The 23,091-nt window shown below is 41.5% G+C and overlaps 1 protein-coding gene across 2 annotated transcripts in view; it reads left to right on the top strand.

The window, feature by feature from the left end:
• The window catches only part of EPB41L4A (erythrocyte membrane protein band 4.1 like 4A), a 209,073-nt gene that overhangs the window by 78,216 nt on the left and 107,766 nt on the right, over window positions 1-23,091 (top strand). The window contains exon 3 of one of the 2 annotated variants that reach the window (XM_081090194.1): window positions 1,664-1,768. In XM_081090194.1, the coding sequence (XP_080946320.1) occupies window positions 1,664-1,768 (105 nt within the window). Of the gene's footprint in view, window positions 1-1,663; window positions 1,769-18,999; window positions 19,118-23,091 lie in introns of those variants that run through there. The other variant, XM_081090195.1, reaches the window with a different exon arrangement.

Raw genomic sequence — 23,091 nt, 5'->3', positions numbered from 1 at the left:
TGTATTAGAAGCACTTAGTAGAATTTGCTCATTAAATTTGGGTTAGAGAATGCCTAATCCAAATGCTAGGAAATGCAATTGATTAGTAAGCACATATATGATAGAGCAATTACCCCCTCTCCCTTTTTGCTCAATCAAATTGGAAAAATTTTGTTCAATCCAAATGTTGGCAAGGGTGTGGAAAAACACGCTCTTATTGAATGAATTGTAATGGTCTTTTTGACAGTGCCCATTGTAATTTTAAGTATGCATATCCTTCAAATGAGTAATTCCCAGATTTTTACCCTAGCTGAAGGCATAGGTACATGAGCACAAAGACATGTTTATTAGCTGTAGCATTGTTATTATGCCAACAACCTAAAGATCCATCATGGAAGTGCTTTTTGTTTATAAATCTAATGGGTTTTGAAAAGGGACCAGTTAAGTTTATCCAACATAAGTTAGAGGAAAACAAAATACCTATGGGATTTGACATACGAATCATTTTCTCCCAGTGTGTGCTTTTATCACCTGTTTTATTATACATTTAATCAAAACATTTCCCTTACGTTAGAAATTCATTTTCTAAAAGCAGTGCAATATTGAGTACTCACCCTACCGGAGTGAGTATGCAACCTGAAGTCTCTGACGGAAAATGCAACTGAACAGAGCCCTACTTCATTAACACAATATGTGACTTCTTGGGGGGCTTTTTTTTTTTTTTTTTTTTTTTTTACTATCCTGTTATATCTGCCAGTGATGGGGCAAAAGAAAGGAACCATATATATCTGTATGTGTACCATCGAAACAGATTATTGTCAAGATTAATGTGGTATGTGGAATAGTGCTTGCTGATTAAATGTTTCTCTCTTATGTGTGAATAATTGGTATTTAATCTATTCAGCGGTTGCCAACCGGTGGTCCTCGGACCACTGGTGGTCCATGAGGTCAAAAAGGTTGGCGACCGCTATTAAATCAGGTGATAAGAATCTTAGTTTAAAGAATCTGTATACGTATGTAGTGGGAGAGGGAGAAGAGAGATTAGATTTTTAGGTAGGTGTCAGCATTTACAAAGCAGCCAAGGGGAATGTTTCCTTTGTTTTTGCTTTTATGAAAGAGATACCGTAAGATATTTTCAGTAGGGCCTTTCAGAACATTAACTTTGATGTCTTTAATCTATGGGTTTATTAGTTGAGGGTTGAAAATAAAAGCTTTGGCTATTGTTATTTAAATTTTACTAGCATATATATCTTCTGTATTAGTTGTGAGAGTAACACTGTAGGTGAAAATTGCTTTTTAAAGTGAAAGAGTTGTGGGATTTTAACCAAAATAAGTGTGTTTTTTAATGAATTTATTAGATGCTCTTTATATAAATGATTCTTTATTAAAAGAATTTTGTCCTGAAGATAATTTACAATACCACAAGAAAATATGTTTATATTAATTTAAAACCCACTACAATTTTAAGATTGTTTTCCAAGGCAATTTCTGTCATACACATGACTTAAAAACTCCTTTTTTTTCCCTTTGTAACTAAGGCAAAACTTATAGAGGGAACTGTGGGTTAATAAAATTGTTCCTGTTGTGAGCAAAGCTAATAAAAGATGAGGACTGACTGTATCCCACTGAGAATAACAAAACACCTTGTTAAATATAAAAATAAAACTGTGAATTATTTTTGCAGAAGTCAACGAGAGGTTCCGTTGTCCTTGACCACGTATTCCGTCACATAAACCTCGTGGAGATTGATTATTTTGGGCTGCGTTACTGTGACAGAAGCCATCAGACAGTGAGTACAATGACTTCGTATTAAATGTTTCTGGTTATAACTTTCACTCTATCTCTGGCCTTTCCTGTGTGGTTTTAGGTAGTTAGGGTCCTTGTAAATGAAAATGACTTTGAAAACCTCAAACATGTTTTCCCTGGCTAATTTCTTTGCATTTCTCCCCAAAAGTCTGTAGAGTTGCAGGATTCACAACTCATATGATAGCCCTCCTCTTTACAGATGCTTACCTGGTTTCCACTTTTGCAACCATATCGAGTACTTTTCAGCCCTAGCTTGTTTGGCTCAGTGGATAGAGCATCAACCTGCGGACTGAAGGGTCCCTGGTTCGATACAGGTCAAGGGCACGTGCCCAGGTTGCAGGCTCTGTCCCCAGTAGGGGGTGTGCAGGAGGCAGCCGATTAATGATTCTCTTATCATTGATGTTTCTCTCTCTCTCTCCTCCCTTCCTCTCTAAAATCAATAAAAATTTTTTTTTTTTTAAAAAAAGAGTACTTTTCATTTGTGCTGTTAAGGACTAAATAAACCAGTGAATGTGTTAGGAGGCAACTGGCTGGTCTATTGAAGTGACAGATATTATTGCCTTTTAAGAAAGCGAATGGTTAAAGAGAAGAAATATATACAGTGTAAAAAGGTGACTAAGTTTCAGGAGTTGGATGAGCAATTATAAAATAAGTAAGGGTGTTCATTCATGAGCTTGATGGATTATGAGTAATAAAAGTAACCAAGCTTTTGGTGTCTGATGCCAGTTGTTCACGAGGATTTAATTCAGAACGTCTTCCTGGCTGTTGGATGATGGTTATATTACCAGAAAGGGGACCTGGCCCTGAGTGGGTCTGCCTAGGGCCGGCCGGTGGTGTGTGGGTTCTTGACTTTGTTCAGGAGAAATTTCATAGCACAAATTCAGATGAGTTTTAGAAGATGGGTATTAAAGCTGGGGATGGTGAAACAAGGAAGGCCTGGGGAAATGAGCCTAGGCTGGGCTGCTTTGGCTCAGTAAGAAGTCAGAGAAAAGGGGGTTTTGGGGGCAGGTTCAGGAGGTTTGCCTGGGGTGAACTGTCACTGCCTGCTGCTGCCCTGGTTGTAAGCCTGTGGGGTCCCTAAGCATTTAGGAAATGCATGCCTGTGGGAAAAGGTGGGAGGGGAGGGGAGAGGCTGGGGTGTGCTCCTGGGAGAAAGAGTTTGGCAGTGCCCGTTGTAATTTTAAGTATGCATATCCTTCAAATGAGTAATTTCCAGATTTTTACCCAAGCTGAAGGCATAGGTACATGAGCACAAAGACATGTTTATTAGATGTAGCATTGTTATTATGCCAACAACCTTCGCTTTGAGGGGTTTTAAAGGCTGGGCATTTAGGGAAAGTTTTGGGGGAGGATCTCAATAGAATATTCATCGGCTTTATGCTGATGTACCAGAATAAGGTTTATTCTCTTAACTTCATCTTGGGTGTGGTTGGCAAATGGCACTAACTGGATTTCTGCTGTCTCCCTGAGAACGGTGATTTAAACTATTTACCCTCTAGTTGGGGAGAAGTGCAAACCATTTACTCTCAAGTGTCCCTGGTTTAGGAAAGGAAGGATTTACTAGATGGCTCCAAACTACTGTTTCTTTCTTAAAAAGAAAAAAAAAATTGTTGATTTCAGATAGGAAGAGAGAGATAGAAACATCAATGATGAGAGAGAATCATTGATTGGCTGCCTCCTGCACGCCTCCTACAGGGACTAAGCCCAAAACCCAGGCATGGCCCTGACAGGGAATCGAACCGTGACCTCCTGGTTCATGGGTCAGTGCTCAACTCAACCACTGTTTAGCTATCTGCCTCAATTTCTCTATTCCACTTGTTCTGGCTTACTGGCCTGTCTTAGAGAGTTACAGAAACTCACTGCATTGGTTAGTATTGATTCTATATGGTTATAAGGCTCAGAAGCTGTTAAACAGAGGAGAGACTTTGGAGGTCATGATTTAGAGGTACACAAGGATATTTATTAGTGACTTTTGTTTTAGTCTAAGAAAGATCTTAACCTCAGATAGACACAGTCTTATGCAAAATGCTTATGCTCACTTTAAAAATACCCCCATTTGACTTACCTTTTATTTTTCATGCTGCTTACCTCCTGTTTGAATAAAGTTTTCCTCTTCTTCCTTCATCAGTTCTTGCAGCCTCCACTTGGTCATCTGGGGTCTGTTCAGTGAGGAACACACTTGCTGGGTGGTGTTTCTCTCCCAGGTCCCAGGAATGTGCTAGGGTGAGAGGAGGCAGGCAAATGGAATGCTATTGATGGTGATAAGTTGTGATCTTTTTTTGAGCTGGTTCCATAACTTGTTCTGTTTCATACGGGTGTTTCACAAGATAGGAATAAAAAATTGGGTGTGTTGGTTAGCTTTCCACAGAAAGGAATGGCTTTCTGAAGGCAAGCGGTCATGAATGCATACTTTAAAGAAAGGGAATGGCATATTCAGAGTTCACTGAATTCTGTCCCGTACAGGCGATACATCAATATAGCAGAACTATAAATCTATACTGAAAGATTAGATTGAAAGCCATAGAAGATATCTTGCATGACATTCATATTTTTGAAATAACATTTTTCCTAGCATAAAAATAAAATACAGTTTTCTGATCTTATCTCGTATGTCAGACCTTGCCTGGAAAGACTGTCTTGCTAAAATTATGTAGACCTTATCTGTCTTTTCTTTCCCCTCACCCCCTCTTTCCAAAGGGGGAAAAATGTGAAAAGCTAGAGAATTTCAAACAATGGCCTGTATCACTACAAAATGAATGATCAGTTGGTATTGATAGTTTAAAGTTTTCCAGGGCTTTTATTAAGACCAAAAAAAAAAGGTGTTTTTTTTTTCTTACTTTTACTCCTGAAGTTTGTCATTTGTGATAGTGTTTGTAATACATGTTTTAGGAGAAAACAAATTACACAATTAGAGAGGGAATGCTTGTAAGTAATTTTTTTGATCAGGTGTGTAAATCACATGGAAAAATGATTTTTTACCTCCTGAAATTTTTTCTGGTGAACTCATGAAACAGAGGTGATTTGTGAACATGCATAGTCTTTGCACATTCAATGCCTGGTTGTTTAATGTTCCTTTTAGTTGTGGGAAGGTGTGAGAATAAGGCCTTTCCTCCAGGTAACCTTTCATCAGAGCGCACAGTTCCGGAGGCCTGAGTGCGTGCAGGTGGGAACACACGAATCCATTCCCAACTCACTTCTCACGGGGACTGAGATAGAACTTAAGGATTTCTCTGAGGAAAAGCTCAGGCAGGCTTTCCACTCTGGAATGGCAACCACCCAAGGCCCAACTTTAAGTTTCTAAGGAAGTTGGTGATAAACTCAAATTCATATTTCCTTGTCTTCTTTTCTATATTAGTAGGAGCAGCCCTGCATAACCCATAGTTACTTAATGTACTAGTAAATATCCCATAGTTACTTATGGTAAATAGGAATTTAAAGAATACCCTATGTTGGAATGCACAGGACATAGTAAAAAAATTTGTCTTAAAACTAGAGTAATGAATTTCATAAATTCATAGTGTCCATTTGAATGGGTTTTATATATTGCTCTGCTCTTTTTCAGCACCCAGAAGTTTATTTTTAATGGGGAATGCCTGTGTAACAATCTATAGTATAATTAAGATCTACATAGAGAAGACTTTGAAGCTCTTAGAAGTACCACTTAGGTCGACTCTTGAGATAAATAAAAAGAGAAAGTGGGAGAAGAGGCTCTGGGGATAAAAGGGAATAAAGAGCCCTAGCCAGTTTGGCTCAGTGGATAGAGCGTAGGCTAGTAGACTGAAGGGTCCCAGGTTCAGTTCCGATCAAGGGTGCATGTGGGAGGCAAGCAATCAATGTGTCTCTGATGTTTCCCTCTGTCTCTCCCCCTCCCTTTCACTTTCTCTAAAAATCAGTGGAAGAAATATCCTCCGGTGAGGATTAACAAACAAACAAACAAAAGATAACAAGGGAAGAAGAGATGACTCACTTGCAGTGAAAACCGTAGGGCCTAGGCTCTCTCTTCCATTAGCAAAGGATCATGCCTGGCGCTATGCCCCAAACCCTGGAGGGGGTGGGAAGGGAGGGTGGGACTGGGGAACCTGCAGCACTACTAGTTAGCCAGTTATGGCCAAAATATAAGCAAGTGAGCTGGACTGGTAGTGGCTGAAGGGTCAGGGAAGGCTTTATGGCCACGTTGGAGATTTAGTGCGTATTGCCTGAGAAGATAGGCAGCTATCCTAGAGAACTGAAGAGCAATATGCCTGATGACAGATGGACAGATGTCTATCTCTAGGACAGATGGACCAAGCATGGCAGGGAACTTGTCTGCCCCGGAGGATCTAGACCAGGGGTGGGCAACCTTTTTGTGAGTGTGTGCCAAAACCAGCAAAATCTCTGACTCAAAATTCTTCTGTGTGCCAACCCTAATTTTTTGAGAACATGTTACGCCTACTTGATATCTCTTAAGGTGTATGTATGTGAAGAACCTTGAAGAAATAATAAAATTCATTCGAGCGACAAAAACACAGTATATGATGATGAAAAATGCATTTATTTTTTAATGTATACATGTACACTGATAGTCCGACAGAAAACTTTATGACTCCGTTTGATATTATCAGTGGGACTTTTGCTGCTGCATCACTGATGACAGAGATTTTACATCAGGTTTCTATTTCGTGACCTTCAGAGATATGCAGGAGCTACTACTTTCATCCGTCAGGCTACTCCTATTATGAGACTTAACAAAATTCATCACTGAGAACAAAGATTCACAAGCGTATGTGGATGAAAACATGGAGAGTAACGCTGTTGCAAAGTTTTTTAAACTGAAAAAAATTTCTGGAATGGCATTCCAAGTCCTCAGTAGTTCGTTTTCGACACTTCTCTCTGGTACTCCTGTCTCTAATCGCTTTTTTAAAATGTTTTCCAAGTCAATTCTAAGGTCAATAAATTTCTGCTTCCAAATTGAGCTACTCTGAAATTCAGTCAACTGCATTTCAAAGTCAGCCATGTCTATGGTCTTTAAGATAACTTGTTATGTAAAATTATTTATCTAAGATGCACCTACACTGAATTGAATCTGAAAAATAAAAAAGTCGATATTAAGAAAAAAATTGTAAGTGGAAGATTATAAGAGAGGGTTTCGTGTACCAGCAAAAGTTACTGGCGTGCCATGTTTGGCACGTGTGCCAGGGGTTGCCCACCCCCGATCTAGACCATTCGTCATCATTACCTGTCATCATCATTGTCATCAATGCACTAGGCACTATTGAATATTTTCCATATGTTGTCATGGCATGCTCAGAACACCTGTACAAGTTTGATTTTATTATTCTACCATTAGAGATAAGGAAATGGAAGCTAAAAAGGTGAAGCAACTCCCCCCAGGTCACATAATCATCAAGTATTAGGACCAGATTTCAAATTCAAGTCTTTATGTTTCCCAGACTTTGCCACCCCTATAATAACCTGACCAGAATGCATGTAAGATAAAAAGGCTCTGCATACTTAGGATACTAAGGAATTGTCTCTTTTGGGGCAATTTACGTATTAATGTGTGTTGAGAGGAGTTAAATGGTGGTTTACAATAAGCTAACTTCTCAGGTTGACCATGTGGCAAGAGTAGTTTATTTTGTCCTTAGTGCATCGGCTCATGGTTCCTTTACCAGTTAGTTAATGAATGCCTAATATGTGCAGGACATGTACTAGAGCCTCTCTGTTTTTCATGTAATCTCAGGAATTCTAGGGGAAGGGCAATTACTGCCTGAAATATTAAATGGAAAAATATGAATTTTATTAAATTATAACTGGGAAGTTCATGTAGCAGATGCATTGATTTAGGTGTTACCTATGTGTAAAGAGAAACAGCTAGACAGATATAAACCTTGTTAAGGCAAACTTCTCTCTAAGGAGTACAGCTGACTTGATTTACTAGTCGAACATTCTGGGCACCATAATTTCTTAACTTCACTTCTCAGGTAGGGTCTGTAAAAGGATCTCAAGGAAATAAAAGGAGTTCTTCATGAAGACACGTTTATTGAGACCGAATCAACACCGAGCTGCATGTGTGAACCCCAGCTTTCTTTTATAAAGCAATCTCTTCAAGATGCACCATGAAGTTCACATACTTGCAGTTCCTTTTCCTGTAGACAAACGTGAAAGCATTTAGCCTGGGCATTGAGCCTACTTTCTGTTCTGCGCTGGCCTCTGTCGTCAGGTTCTTTCTTTATCCAGCTGGTCTGAGTGGGGGATGTGGCTCTGTTATATCAGGGCCTTGGTTTGACACAGAGAAAATTTCCAGCCTCGATTTAAGGTGGATGTGAGGCAGTCTGTCATGGGGATTATAAGCACACACATAAGGAGTCGGAGAGGTCCAGATTTGTCTAATGGTCCTGCCACTTAGTTGTCATGTTTAAAATTCTCGTAAAGTTCTGGCCATTAATCAGAGCAGTGGGACTTCCAGAGCAGCTTGTTCTCTCCAGTTCATTCTAGGACTGGCTGTCACTGGCTAGCACCAGCTTAGTCGCTAGCTCAGCAGGAACACCTTTTTGTTCTCCTCACCATGTATGAGCCCAGCAGCTCAGTTCGCTGTATGTTTAAAAAAATGTTTATTTATTTATTTACTGATGGGGGAGAAAGAGAGAGAGAAACATGAATTTGTTGTTCCACTTATTAATGCATTCATTGGTTGCTTCTTGTATGTACCCTGACCAGATTGAACCAGCAACCTTGGTGTATTGGGATGAGGCTCTAACCAATGGGGCTACCAGGCCAGGAATACTTGGAATATCTTATCTTTGAATGGTTACCAGCTCTCTCTATGTTTTGTGTCCTAATTCTTAGCACCTGTGAACATGTCACTTTAAAGGAGCTTTGCATGTGTGATTAAGTTAAGAATTTTATGAGATCAGTATAATTCCAAATGTTCTTACACATAGAAGAGGGAGGCAGGAGAGTCAGAGAGGAGGAGATGGGACAACAAAAGCAGAGGTCAGAGTCATGCATTTTCTGGAAGGGGCCTTGGTCCAGGGAATGCAGGTGGTTTCAGGAAGCTGGAAAAGGCGAGGAAATGGATTCTCCCTGGATTCTCCCAGGAACACAGCCCTGCCTACACGTTGATTTTAGCCCAGTGTTCTTAGTCAGTCTGGGCTGCTTTGGCAACTTACCATAGACTGGGTGACATAAACAAGAAACACTTATTTCTCTGGAATAAGTCTGGAGATCTTAGAAGATGAGTTTTGTTGATATTGAAAGCAGTAATAGGGATAAATGTGATCTCTATACTCCTTCAGTTTGTAAAATGAGGAGTTATAATATGTCTTGTTTTAGTGTTAGCGATTGAGGCTCCTTTGCAATTTACTCCTTCAACCGCAGAAGTTCTACATAATTATGGCTTTTGTCAGAATACAGAATGGAATGCAACCTGGCTTTCAGAATCAGGCTGCTGCATCTCCTGCCCTGTTACTTCAGTAGTCAACAGAGAGGGACATATGTAGATACCGGTCCAGCTAGCGTGCATGTAGCCCTTCCTCTAATGAATTCTTCTTTTCTTCACCAAGACTGTGAAAAAATAAATAAATAAATGGAGCCACTTTCAATGGAGTTGGGTTGGAGCTACCATCCCAGAGGACGTGCCTTGCATGTCTTACTCTTCAAACTGCAGGAAATGTTAAAACTGGGCAGAACACCTGTTTATAAAAACAACAAGAAAGCAGGTATTATGCCTGGGGCTATGTCCCAAACACTATGACGAATGGACTGAAAATTAAAAACATTCTTTAGAGTTCACGTCACTGTGTTAGCTTAGCTGCTACTTAGAGAAATGCCTTCCTTCATTGATGTAATTGTAATTGTTCCCCTTCACTTTCTCATAAGTAACCCTTGTCTTTGCCTCCTAATCGGAACACTATTTGGGTTTCTACCTGATTCAGTCCTTCCAGAATAGCAAGATATTTTTTAAATGTTTTTATTGATTTGAGAGAGAGAGGAAGGGATAGGGAGAGAGAGAAACTTCAATGAGAGAGAAACATCGATGGGCTGCCTCCTGCCCACCACTCAGATGGAGCCCACAACCTGGGCATGTGCCCTGACTGGGAATCCAACCTGTGACCTCTTGGTGTATGGGATGATGCTCAACCAAGTCACACTGGCTGGGCTCACCTCTCCCTTCTGCATCGCTAACCCTCTGTCTCTCTATTCCCTCTCTTCCATCAGGGTTTAGGAATGTTTAAGTCTCTCCCATTTAAAACCACCCTTCCCCATCTCCCATGCCCTCCTCTGTCTATGGCCATATTGACTCTCTGGTCACAAGAGAAAGCCTCATTTAAATTCATTGCCTCCACTTCTCAAACCCCGTTCATTCCTGAACTTGTCACAGCTCAGCTTTGATGCCTATCATGCCACTGAAACTGTCTTCAGGCCTCTCGTTGCTAAATCCTAGTGGCACTTTCAGCTCTTTCTTTTCGGTTGCATTGACTCTAATGACTCGATCCTTGAAATCTTCTCATTCTGCTCTGATGACAACACATTCTCCTTATTGGCCTCTTTTCAAGTTTTCCTCTGGTTATTCCGATTCCGTCTTCCGTATGATCACTTCTCCTCTGCCTGTTTCATAAAACGTTGATATTCACCAGGATTTTTTATTCTTGATTCTCTTATGCTCTAACTGGGTACAGGCTTGCACATCGAATACTACCTCTCCCAGCACTATTAGTCTCTGAAATAAATTCCTTTAACAATATAAGCTGGACTGTGTGTATATTTGTATCTTCCCGTCTGCCCCAAATGCTCTGAGCAAAAATGAGCCTCATCCCTGGGGCACTGGCAGGCTGGCTCTGCCATGAGTAATGGTGTTCTTTGCATCCTGATTCATTGTATTTTGCGACCTGAGTGAGATTTTACTTTCTGTAATTTCATGTTCTGGCAAACACCCATAGTGGCTGATGAGATGCGTGTGAATCATAACGCGAGTCCTCTTACAAGGAAAGAAAGGAAGTTTGTCATGCTGGGTTGTTGCAAATTGAAACTTTTCCTTTCTGAGGTGTCTTCGGGCATCTGGTGCGGGAACAGAGGGCAAAGCTCAGGAAGCAGAAAGGTTTTCTTTAGCAGCCCTTGGACTTTACGAAGAGCATCATAAACACTGCAGCAGCCTGGGAGGACCGGCGGCAGCAGGCGAAGGGAACCTGGAAAAAAAACCTAGAAAATCCAATGGCTGGAGGTTTTGCATGAGTCCAGGGGCCTGGAAGGGAATGCCCTAGCACCGAAGCCCTCAGTTTCCTGCTGTCGAATCTGTGTCACTCTTCCTATGTAATCTGTCTGCTCTGTGGTGTAAATTACTATCTAATAATACAGCTGACCCTAAAATTCCTATTTCCAAACCAGACATCCCAAGAGGATTATACTTTGTAAGAATACAGACTCTGGATCTAGACATCTGGATTCACATATTCTGTAGTACATGGGAAAGCTGGCAATGGAAGAGTCTCCTAACTTCTCTGTGCCTCAGTTTCCCCATTTTTAAGCTGGGATAGTAGAAGTACCAACTCAAGGGTGGTAGCTGAGGGTTAAACAAGTCTATGTAAAACATGCAGACTAGTGCTTTAAGTTGTGTGGTCAGTGCGATGTAAGTGTTCACTCTTATTCTGTATTTGGATGTCTCTCAGGTGCCTCAAACGCAATGTATTCAAATGGAAGTCATCATCTCCCCCTCCAGACCTGCTTGTTTTCTGACGTTCTTGAGAGCAGTGATTTTCCAGAATTTAAATAAAAACTATTTAACAACAATTTTATTCCTATATTTTTAATATATGCAAACACTGAGTAGCCTAATTTGCTTAAATAGGTAAATAGGAAAGGAAGGAGTATGATAAAGGAAGATCATGCGATTTCTTCAACTTCTTCTGAGTCATATACCAAAATTTACAGTGATTTGTCATCTAAAACGATTTTTAATAATCTATCAGGCACCTCAAATGAAATGTAGCTGTCATCTTCCCCTCTAAATCTTTATTTTATTTTACTGAGGTATAATTGACATACTAGTACAACATTTTTGTTACTTTCAGGTGTACAACAATGATTTCATATTTGTACATACTGCAAAAAGATCACCATATCAATTTAGTTAGCATCCATCACCACATATATATTATTTTGGTAATGAGAACTTTCAAGGTATACTCTCTTAGCTACTTTTAAATAGGTGCTACAACATTGTTAGCTATAGTCACCATGCTATACATTACACCCCCATGACTTATTTATTTTATAACTGGAAGTTTTTACCTTCTGACCCCTCCCTTCATCTCTTCCCTTATGTTCCTGACAGAAGGGATTTCTCAGCCCACTTATTGGGTCCCTCCTTCAATTTACTTACTTGAACGCAATGAACTGAAAACCTGCCTGACTTGCAAATGATTTGTTAATCATGGTAGTAATTCAGTTTCACAATTTCTGGGAAATATGTTTAAATATGCTTTACAAAGATTGATCAAAAGAGAATTATGCCTTTTTTTCTCTTCTACTTAAGGGCATGTGATTTAATCCAATTTAGTTGGAAAGGATTAGGGAAATTAAAAATTGTTAACTTTAATGTACATTTGCCCATACAAGATGTTTGATAAAGTGCTTTTATCTAATTATGTACTTTATATTCATCAGATTTTGAAGCTGCAGAATTAGTTCATTCACTTTATGGAATATGTCCAACATACAATTCTTTGGCAAAACCAGTCATTACACCAGTCAACCAAACCAGCTTGCTTTTCTGTCATTTGTCAGTTTAAATAAAAATGTCAACATGTGTTCAGCAAAAAGTATTTCACTTTGGAATTATATTTCTGAGATGGTTAGACAGAGAAGGCACAGTGCTTTGTTTTGTCGCTTAGATGAGAGAGGCTTTGATTTGTTTTATTCTTATGGGAGTCTTCCTCCTGAGCTGCGTATATTTTGATTGTAGCGGGAAGATGGAAGTTACAAGATCGTGACATGAAAATCATCACTCCCGCTGCTGCCTTCTGTATGATATATCTGAATTCAAAGCAACCCAACTATGGGCCAAAGCACCATGTTGCTATCCCCTTGTCTAATCTGTACCAGAAATATGTTTAAGTAGGAAAAGACATGATTTATGGTGTCTTTATTAAAGCAACTTTGCTAACATTGGTATTTTAAAATGTTCCTATGTTTCTGCTCCCTGGATTTTTACACCTAGGGCTAATGTGCCATAGAGAGATTAAAGTGGGCAAGGGGTGCATTTCTCCTTTAAATTGGGGAAGGCGGATTGTGGACGGGGACTGCAGTGGAAAGGAGAACTGGCATCTTAACTCAGTGCTATTCTCAGGTAGGTCAGTTTTAGGAAAGAATATGCATGGAAGCTGAGGGGAGGGATTGTGTCCTGTTATCACTCTGTTACCACCTTCTGTTACCACCCACTGAGGGACCCATAATATTAGTAAAGGAAAGAACTCTACCTATAGACAGTGTGGGCCAGGCCAGGTGGAGGTGAGACTGTGACAAGAGCACCCTCCTCCCCTCTCCTTTCCATGTCTGTCTGCTGTGTCCTTGCCTGGTGGTCTTTTAGTTGGCTACCTCATTTCTCTTACAAAAGGCCTTTCCAGTTCATTTAAACCAGATTTTACCTATATTTTAAAAAAGAAAAAAGCTTTACTGAGATATTAGAAAGTTAAGTTGGAAATGTGTGGAATTGTAAGGAATTATAGAAAGAAATATAATATTATATATATTCTAGAGGCCCAATGTACAAAAATTTTTGCACTCGGGGGAGGGGGGGTCCCTCAGCCCAGCCTGTGCCCTCTTGCAATCTGGGACCCCTCAGGAGATCGGGCCTAAGCTAGCAGTCAGACATCACTCTGGCAGCCCAGGAGCCCTCGGGGGATGTCAACTTGCCAGCGGGGAGCAGGCCTAAGATGTAGTTGGACATCCTTAGCGCTGCTGAGGAGGTGGGAGAGGCTCCCACCACCACTGCTGTGCTGGCAGCTGGCAGCCTGACTTGTGGCTGAGCAGAGCTCCTCCTGTGGGAGCGCACTGACCACCAGGGGGCAGCTCCTGCATTGAGCGTCTGCCCCCTGGTGGTCAGTGTGTGTCATAGTGACCAGTCATTCCCAGTAGTTCTGCTGTTAGGATCAATTTGCATATTACTCTTTTATTATATAGGATAGAGGCCTGGTGCATGGGTGGTGGCCGGCTGGTTTGCCCTGAAGGGTGTCCTGGATCAGGGTGGGGGTTCCGCTGGGGTGCCTGGCCAGCCTGGGTGAGGGGCTGAGGGCCATTTTCAGACTGTCCACACCCCCTTCAGGGTGGGGGGTCCTGCTGGGGTACCTGGCCAGTCAGGGTGAGGAGCTGATGGCTGTTTGCAGGCTGGCCACAGCCCCTTCAGGGTGGGGGTCCCCACTGGGGTGCCTGGCCAGCCTGGGTGAGGGGCTGATGGCTGTTTGCAGGCTGGCCATGGCCCCCAGCCACCCAAGCTCCCAGTGGAGGCTGGCTGGAAGCAGGTATCTGGGATTTATTTATCTTCTATAATTGAAACTTTGTTGCCTTGAGCAGAGGCCCCAGACGGCAAGGTCAGGTGGGAAGCTTGGCTTCCTCCATTGCCGGGGCAACAAAGCCTCCTTCTTGCTCCAGCTCTGTGGCTGCTGGCCGCCATCTTGGTTGGGTTAATTTGCATATAATCACTCTGATTGGCTGGTGGGCGTGGCTTGTGAGTATAGCAGAGGTACGGTCAATTTGCATGTTTCTCTTTTATTAGATAAGTTATATATACACACACATACACACACACACAGTTTATTTTTGTTTGTGTTTTTTTGTTTTGTTTTGTTTTGTTTTTTACTGATTTTTAGCAAGGAAGGGAGAGGGAGAGAGAGATAGAAACATTAATGATGAGAGAGACTCATTGATTGACTGCCTCCTGCACGTCCCCTACTGGGGATTGAGCCTGCAACCCGGGCATGTGCAATTGAACTGTGACCTCCTGGTTCATAGGTCAGTGCTCAACCAGTGACCCACACTGGCTGGGCAGAAATATGATATTCTGAATCTGCTGAGGTAGTGTAGTATGTGATAGAAGAAAGAATATGAGGATTTAGTTCAGGTAATGTCATCGGGAGCTTTGTGGCTGCGGATCCCACCACTTAAAACAAACAAACAAACAAACAAAAACTTGCTTATCATAAACTGTATTTTTATAAAGCAGTAAGTTTTTTGGGGGAACGACTTTCTATTTAAAGTGGATCTGAGCAGTCATGTGATGCATCATGAGAATTCAGCAGCTGATGTGCTTGAAAGAACCCTGGGAAGTGCAGAGAGGGATGTGTCTATCTGCCACCCACAAAGCCGCTTGGCGTGTTGGATGCTTCCCTCACTGGAGTACCTGGGGAGCAGAGCATGCTTTGGTTGTTCTTCAGTTTCGTTGTTCTATGTGTTGATTTTGACATGGATTCAAAATGCTTTTGAAAGACCTAGATTTGTTTAGAGTCGGCTCCGGGATTCATCTTGAACTTAATTCACTTATGTGTTGTTGTTTTTCCTTCTCAGATAGCTGATCACAGTAGGCATGAAGGTGTCTTCCATGGGTCATGTTTAATAAAATATTTTATCCTGTGGCTTTCTTAAATTTTCTAGGTTTAGGGAAGTAAGGGACTGAGTTCTATCTAGAGCAGTGATGGTGAACCTTTTGAGCTCAGCGTGTCAGCATTTTGAAAAACCCTAACTTAACTCTGGTGCCGTGTCACATATAGAAATTTTTTGATATTTTTTTGCAACCATAGTGAAGCAAAGATGTATATTTTTGATATTTATTTTATATATTTAAATGCCATTTAACAAAGAAAAATCAACCAAAAAAATGAGTTCGTGTGTCACCTCTGACACGCGTGTCATAGGTTCGCCATCACTGATCTAGAGCGTTCTTTTTCGTTAACAGCACCCGCTGCTTTTTTTCACCAAAAATAAAATAAAAGGAGAAACAGTTGAAAATGATAATGGTGCAAATACTTTAAAACAAAACTATCAGGAATGGTAGAAACCTCACTATGTATACATGCCCACATATATTTGGATATGCCATAGGAATGCTAGGTATTCTTCTTGTTAGTAATTTCTGTGACCCACACCTTAGTTGTGTAAGTGTATGACAGGAATATTGCTGGTTCCCTTAACTATGAACATTTCATGAGACTGTCCTCCCAGGTTAAATCAGAAAGAAATATGAAGAATGGCATTTCAGACAATTGATGGAATGGCTAGGAAAGTAGTGGTTTTAGGGTTAATGATTCTGGACATTTTCTTGATTATCATAGGAAACTAGTCTTTTTTATTTTAATCTAGAGGTTTGATACAAACCTCTGAGTTGACCTTTATTTAACACTAGAGGCCTGGTGCATGAAATTGTGCACTGGGGTGGGGGCGGGGGAGGGTCCCCTCAGCCTGGCCTGCGCCCTCTTGGGAGCCTTGGGGGTAGGGGGAGGGTGTCCTGCGGGGAGTGAGCCTGACATCCTTAGTGCTGCAGTGGACGTGGGAGAGGCTTCTGTCACTGTCGCTGTGCTGGCCAGCCATGAGCCAGCTTCTGACTGAGCAGCGCTCCCCTTGTGAGAGTGCACTGACCAGCAGGGGGCAGCTCCTATCTTGAGTGTATGCCCCCCGTGGTCAGTGCGCATCATAGCGACTGGTGGTTCTGCTGTTCGGTCAATTTGCATATTATCCTTTTATTATATAGGATTGTTCTGAATCTTAAGAGGATTTTCTCCATGAATATGAAAAGAATTTGGGTTGTGCCAGTAGCCTTAAATTTTATAAAATTTAAAATATGTCGCAAGCACTAAAAGCTAAGGTGACTAGTTTGTCTATTTTTTATATGACCTGTTCCAGTCAGAGAGGTGCTCCAGGAATTGTTCAGATTTGGTTAGGTGTTTAGGGGTAGGGTGGAGGGGTGGAAGGTGGGAGTTACTCACTTTACCTTTTGGACTGTGAACTTTGAGTTAACAAAAGTAGGCCCTTTGAAAGCTGATGATATATGGAAGCTTAATTTTTCTTGCTACATAACATATTCATCAGTTTTTTGGTTGAAGGATGTTTACTGAGGACATTTCTTATTTAAAACTCTTTAGCGTTATATCCTTACCCTGATTAGCACCCCTGGCCTGGGACTGTAAGGAGAGAAGACCATCTGCTATTTCTCATTTCTATTCAATCATGCATCCGATATTTACTGGGTGACCATTGCATCTCAGGAACTAGAGTGCGGTGGTCAACAAGAGACAAGGTCCATGTCTCGAGTTTATATTCCAGGGGAAAGACAGACTATAAATATGTGTTCTGACATCAGATAGTGATTGGTGCTTCGAAAATAATGTAAGATGAAGTGCCAGACTAGAAGGCTGCTTCCATTGAGTGGTGAGAAAAGCCTCTCTGATATTTAAAAAAGGAAAAAGCTTTACTGAAATGTTACAAAGTTAGTTTGGAAATGTGTAGGCTTATAAGGAATTATAGAAATATGAAATTCTTACTGTGCTGCCTGCAACTGGATGCTGTTTAGAATATTGTTCTCTACTAAGAGGTAGTGTAGCATGCGATAGAAGAAACCCGGCATGTGCCTTGGGAATTGAACTATGATCTGGTTCATAGGTTAGTGCTCAACCACTGAGCCACACTGGCTAGGCCATAAGATTTTATTTGAGCCAAACTGATGACAATTGCTGGGAAGCAAGATCTCAAATGCTTCCAAGAATGGTAGTTTTGCAGTTTCTTTTATGCATTGGAAATTAAGGAGGGGATTTAAGGAAGATTACATGACAGAGGGAGAAAGCAAGGTACAGGAAAGTCAAGATTATGTGCTCCTTTGAGGGTGATTTCATCTACAGGGTCTGAAAAAGAGGATTACTCTGGCATTTCAAAGATGCGTTAACATAGATGACCTAGAACAGTGGATAGGGCTTGCTTAAGGCAACAATAAACCTTTTGCTAAAAAAGTTATATGCCTGGGGCATGACTACTACCATGACCTGCAAAGTTAGCAATTTACGATCAGATCTACAGATGAGTTTTCTTTCTTTAGAACCCCCTTTTTATCCAGAATAACTTAGATTTTTTGTAGGGCTATTGGGGAACAATGACCTGAAAGACCTTTAGAAGACCTTTTGTTCGTTTGAAAGGGTCTGAGGCATCATAGTAGATCTTTTTTGAGGACGTAATAAAGAGTTTTACATTTACTGGCATGTTTTCCTGAGCACCCTTTATTCAGTCTTTGCCCAGAAGTCACTTCTTAATGGTAGCACCATTTGCCTTCTGATAAGTCTAGGGATGAGAAACCTCTATTTCAAGCCCAGTAAGTCCTGGCATTTATATTTAGCAGTTTTTCTTCTTCTTCTTTTTTAAAGCTTATCTCTCTCCTCTTGCATTTCATTATAGGTAGCAAAGAAGCCAGTTTGCACTTTCAACAATCTACCTGCAATCTTATCCGGATCATCCACTTCATTAGGTACCTCTTTTATTTTCCATGTTGCTTCACGCAACAGCATTGCTAAATATCTGCCTTCCCATAAGGTTCTCTTTCTTCCTCCTCCTAACAGGTTTCTCTTTGCTTTCCAGTAGGCCCTCCCCACCGCCTCCGGGAGGGCCCTGAGGCTTCCACAAACAGTCTTCTCGAGGTTCTCTCTGCTGTCTCCTTCCTAAAATGCATAGTGGAGAATGAAGGGAGTGGGCCAGACTGTGTAGGACCTTGTAGACCATCATAGGGCCTTGGAATTTTACTTTTAGTAAGGAGGGAAACCACTGGAAGATGTTGAACAGAAGAGTAAACTGATTTGACCTACGCTTTAAAGAATCCCTAAAACTACTAAGGTAGAAGCAGGGATACCATTAAAGGAGCTGTTAAAGAAATCCAGGTGAGCGATGCTTCTAGACTTTTATAGCCTGGACCGCTGTTTTTCAAAGCTTGTGAGAGAAAGCCATCACTTCAGTTTTGTCACTCTTTGTACTGTTAACACCCCAAGTTCTGCTTGTCAGTGGGCGGCCTGGCAGTGGCTCGAAGTAGTCTGTTCTTGGTCCCCAGCCTTATGGGGGCCAAAAGTGTAGGCCCAAACTGCCAGACGTGCTTTCTGAAACGATGATTCACTTAAAAAAAAAAAAAAAAAAAAGCAATCCAGGTGATTGGTGATGGCTTCTTGGACCTGGATGTGGTGAGAATTCTGTTTCTATTTCTGTTTCTATTTCTAGCATAGCACCAGCAGGACTTGCAGGTGGATGGAAGAGATAGATGATAAAGAGGTTTTGACTGGCGCCAATGGAAGAGTGTTATCCATTTACTGAGATGGTGAAGACTGCAGGAGAACAGGTTTTTCTAGGAGGGAGTAGAATCATCATTTCCCTTTTGAATGTACAAAGTTTGAGTTCTAATAGGCACTTAAATGGAGCTGTCACGTAGGCAGTTGGATTCAGGGGACCGTTCTGATCTGGCTGTGCATTTGGGAGTTGTATGAGTGGCATTTCAAGCCTTAATGTAAGGTGTGAGTTTAGGGTAGTCTGGCCTATCCTGGTTAGGGAGATAATGAGCAGCCAGCAAAGGAGATTGTGAAGGTGTGGCCAGTGAGGTGTACGTAGAAGCCAGATCTTCTAGAACAGTGATGGCGAACCTATGACACACGTGTCAGAGGTGACACGCGAACTCATTTTTTTGGTTGATTTTTCTTTGTTAAATGGCATTTAAATATATAAAATAAATATCAAAAATATAAGTCTTTGTTTTACTATGGTTGCAAATATCAAAAAATTTCTATATGTGACACGGCACCAGAGTTAAGTTAGGGTTTTTCAAAATGCTGACACGCCGAGCTCAGAAGGTTCGCCATCACTGTTCTAGAAACTGGTGACAAATGGGTTTCAAGAAAGTGGGTGAAGACTCTGCATCTGCCATTAGATTTAGCCACTGTGGGCATCACTGCAAGATACTGGAGAGGGTTCTAAAGTATTTAAGAGGGAGGAGAGCAGACATAGTATGAAACAATGGCTTTATATACCCCAGAGTACAGAAGTGAAATGATATAGGGGTTAAAAGGTGTTTTTATTTTTTTTTAATATAGGAGAAATAAAGTCTTGTATTCTCCTAGGAATGATTCTACAGAAAGGAAAACTTTGGTGCTGGAAGGAGGGCGGGAATTTACTGGAGCTGTTTCTGAATAGATAAGGGATGAGCTTAAGTGGAGCATGGACAGTTTGTACATAGAAATAAAGAAGACAGGACCTCAGTCCAGATACAGAGAGGTTGGTAGATTTGGTGAGAAGGCATGCATGTTCTCTTCTGATGGCTTCAGTTTTCTCAGAGACATTATCAAGATCATCAGCTAAGGGTGAGAAAACAGGAAGGAGTCACCCAGACAAGTGCAAGAATGAAGTGTAGTGGGATTCTGGGTCCCCTCGGGTTACTGATAACGAATTTAAATGGAGCCCATCTATGGCTATGCAGTTTGAGTCTCCAGTTCCTGTCAGCTTCTCTGGTGCTGGCCTGAGAGGGCAGAGAGTTGGTATGTTTTTCCCAGTAGTTGTAGAGGGGAGATTGTGCAAGGTAATCTGCCAGTGAATGACTATAATGAGTAGAGAGGAAGTGAGGGCTTGCAGGGAGCAGGAAGGAGAAACTGTGAAAAGAGAGTAGGATCCTGGAATTTCATGTCCTGCTGGAATCAGAATATGAGAAAGGAGTGAGCTGAGAAAAGAGGAGCTGGTGGTTGTATGTAAGAATCTTGAAATTGAGGTTATGCATTCCTATTCAGACAGTACTCTAGAGGGTGGCTTGGCCTGAGATTAACATGCAGGGGCTTCCTCATCCTTGGATCTGCTGTTCTGTACTTTCTTGCAAGGTGTTTCAATACCTCGGGTTTCTGTTTTCTCCCTTGTAAAATGGTAATTATAGTAGTTCCCACTCCATTAGACTTTTTAAGAGAGTTAACGGAGTAAATAAAATGAGCATCTAATAACTGTTAGCTATTGTTATTATTATCCCTATAACTCTTAGAGTGGGGCCAGAGTCCATGGGTGAGAACTGGGGCCAGTGATAATTCATAAGGAGCCAGATGGTCCTACAGTGATTCAGTGGAATCCAGTTTTGTTGAAATGGAGGCCTGATTACAATTCACCACCCCCCTTCACTGTAGATGGTGCAATGACAGGTCCTTGTTTTCATCCCTGCTGTGAGGGCTCTATGATGGTGACTTTCCCTGAGATCCCAAAGCTTCTGTGATTCGTACCAAGGAGCAAATTAAAACCACATCCTGTTAATGATACTTAGAGGGACTGAGATCTGTCTACAGGGGCACCGGGAAAAGCACAAATAGCTGTCACCACAGCCCTGGGTTTCTTGGAACATATGTGCAAATTATGTTGAGTCCTAGAACTCCCTAGGAATGGCTCCATTGTTCCTTATAGATGGTCATCCCTCTTTATACTCCCTTAGATCAAAGGTTTGTTTTGTTATAGTGACAAAAGCTGTGTGTATATGTAAAGCCTTTTTTTGATTGATAGGAAATATCATTGTAGTGTTCTTAAATTCTCCAAAGGAAAATTAGCATTATAACCTGTGTGAAATAAGATGCAGCAAAAGCCCGGCCAGTGTGGCTCAGTGGTTGAGCATCGACCTATGAACCAGTAGGTCACAATTCAATTCCTGGCCAGGGCACATGCCCAGGTTGTGGGCTCGATCCCCAGTGGGAGGCTTGTAGGAGGCAGCCAATACATGATTCTCTCTCATCATTGATGTTTCTCTCTCTCTCCCTCTCCCTTTCTCTCTGAAATCAATAAAAAAATTTTTTTTTTAAAAAAAAAAGATGCAGCAAAGCTTTTATTATCCCATGCTGTCCTTGCTCTACTAAAACATTTTAGGGCTCATTCTACTATTAGAACTCTAGGAGACAGCAAAAGAACAGTTGTCAAATGTAAGGTTGGCCCCTGAATTTTTGAAGGTTAGGTTATTGATTTACTGGACATTGTTAGAGTTTTAAGATCTAATTCTGTCCTGTTACCTAGGATATTGATGAAATTGAGACATTATTAGCCACGGTGAATGAAACACGCTCAGGGCGTTTAGCCAAGACTGTCAGAGAAAAAGAAGGAGCTTGTGCCCATCTGTCATTCTCCCCAGATTACATAAATGCCATTAAGACTGACATGACTGAAGAGGTAAGACCACCTACTTGTTGGCCTCTTGTACCCTCACAAGGCATCTGAGCCAGGAGAGCTGTCATCTGGACTTTTCAGTGATTGGGTATCGGGATTGAGGTCTGTTAACGTTCTCCTGTGCTAGGAGACCCACTGTAGAAATCAGGATGAGAGAGAAGGGCTGTGTCTGTTCATTGTTATGTTATCTTCCTACAAAACAGGATCCAGTCTAGCTGGATATAAATTTGAGATTGTAGAGAGAGCAAGGAGGAAAGGGAAGGGGAAGAGTGATTGAGAGATTGAATGTTGAGAAAGAATAGGAGAGATAGGGCTCTCTTTCCTTCTGACTGCCTGGGTAGGCAAGACTGTGTCACAGAACAGAAAGAATTTGCCCACCTGGAGCTAGTAGAGCCAAACTCTAAAATACTGAGAATTGCAGTGGAGAAAGATTGATTATTCTATTGATGAGCTAGAGGCCCATTGCACAAAGAGATTCATGCAATAGGCCTTCCTTCCCCTGGCTGCTGGCACTGGTTTTCCTCCAGCACCCAGGACCCAGGCCTTCACTCCAGCCACAGCAGAGAAGCCAAGCCTCTTCAGTCTTCAGTCGTCTTCAGTCTTCGCTTGGGCGGAGCCTTCAGTCTTTGTGCCGCACCTGCATATGCAAATTAACCGCTATCTTTGTTGGGTTAATTTGCATACTTATTCTGATTGGCTGGTGGGTGTAGCAGAGTGACACCAGTTTGCATGTATCTCTTTTATTAGTATAGATAGTGCCATCCAGGAGAATGGGAATCTACTGCTTAAAAGCCTGAACTCCTTTAGGGTCAGGTTTAGAAAAATGAAAAAGAAAAGGAAAAAAAAACAAAAACCTGAACTCCCTGATCCAGAGTTCTAGGAGAATTTGTAAGGGAACAGGTGTGAAGAAGTGCTGGTGGGGCAAGTTTTCATTGGAGGACCTTGGACCATGGACCCTCTGCTTCTGAAAGGGTTCTGGTGCTCAAGTTCCCATTATGTCCTGGTTCTTTGGTTCTGTGTGGCAGGGAGGGCACAAGCCTGGTTCTGGACGCAGCTGGAGGTCAGTTCTCTGAGCATGTGTCAGCTTCATGACTTGTGGTTTTGGTCTGTTGTCCCTGAAAAGCATCTCAGTATCCTGTTAAA

Source organism: Myotis nattereri, assembly GCF_964212035.1.
Source record: "Myotis nattereri genome assembly, chromosome: 4".
Taxonomy (NCBI): domain Eukaryota; kingdom Metazoa; phylum Chordata; class Mammalia; order Chiroptera; family Vespertilionidae; genus Myotis; species Myotis nattereri.
The sequence above is the reverse complement of the archived record's forward strand: the minus strand, read 5'-3'. Positions and strand labels throughout refer to the sequence as shown.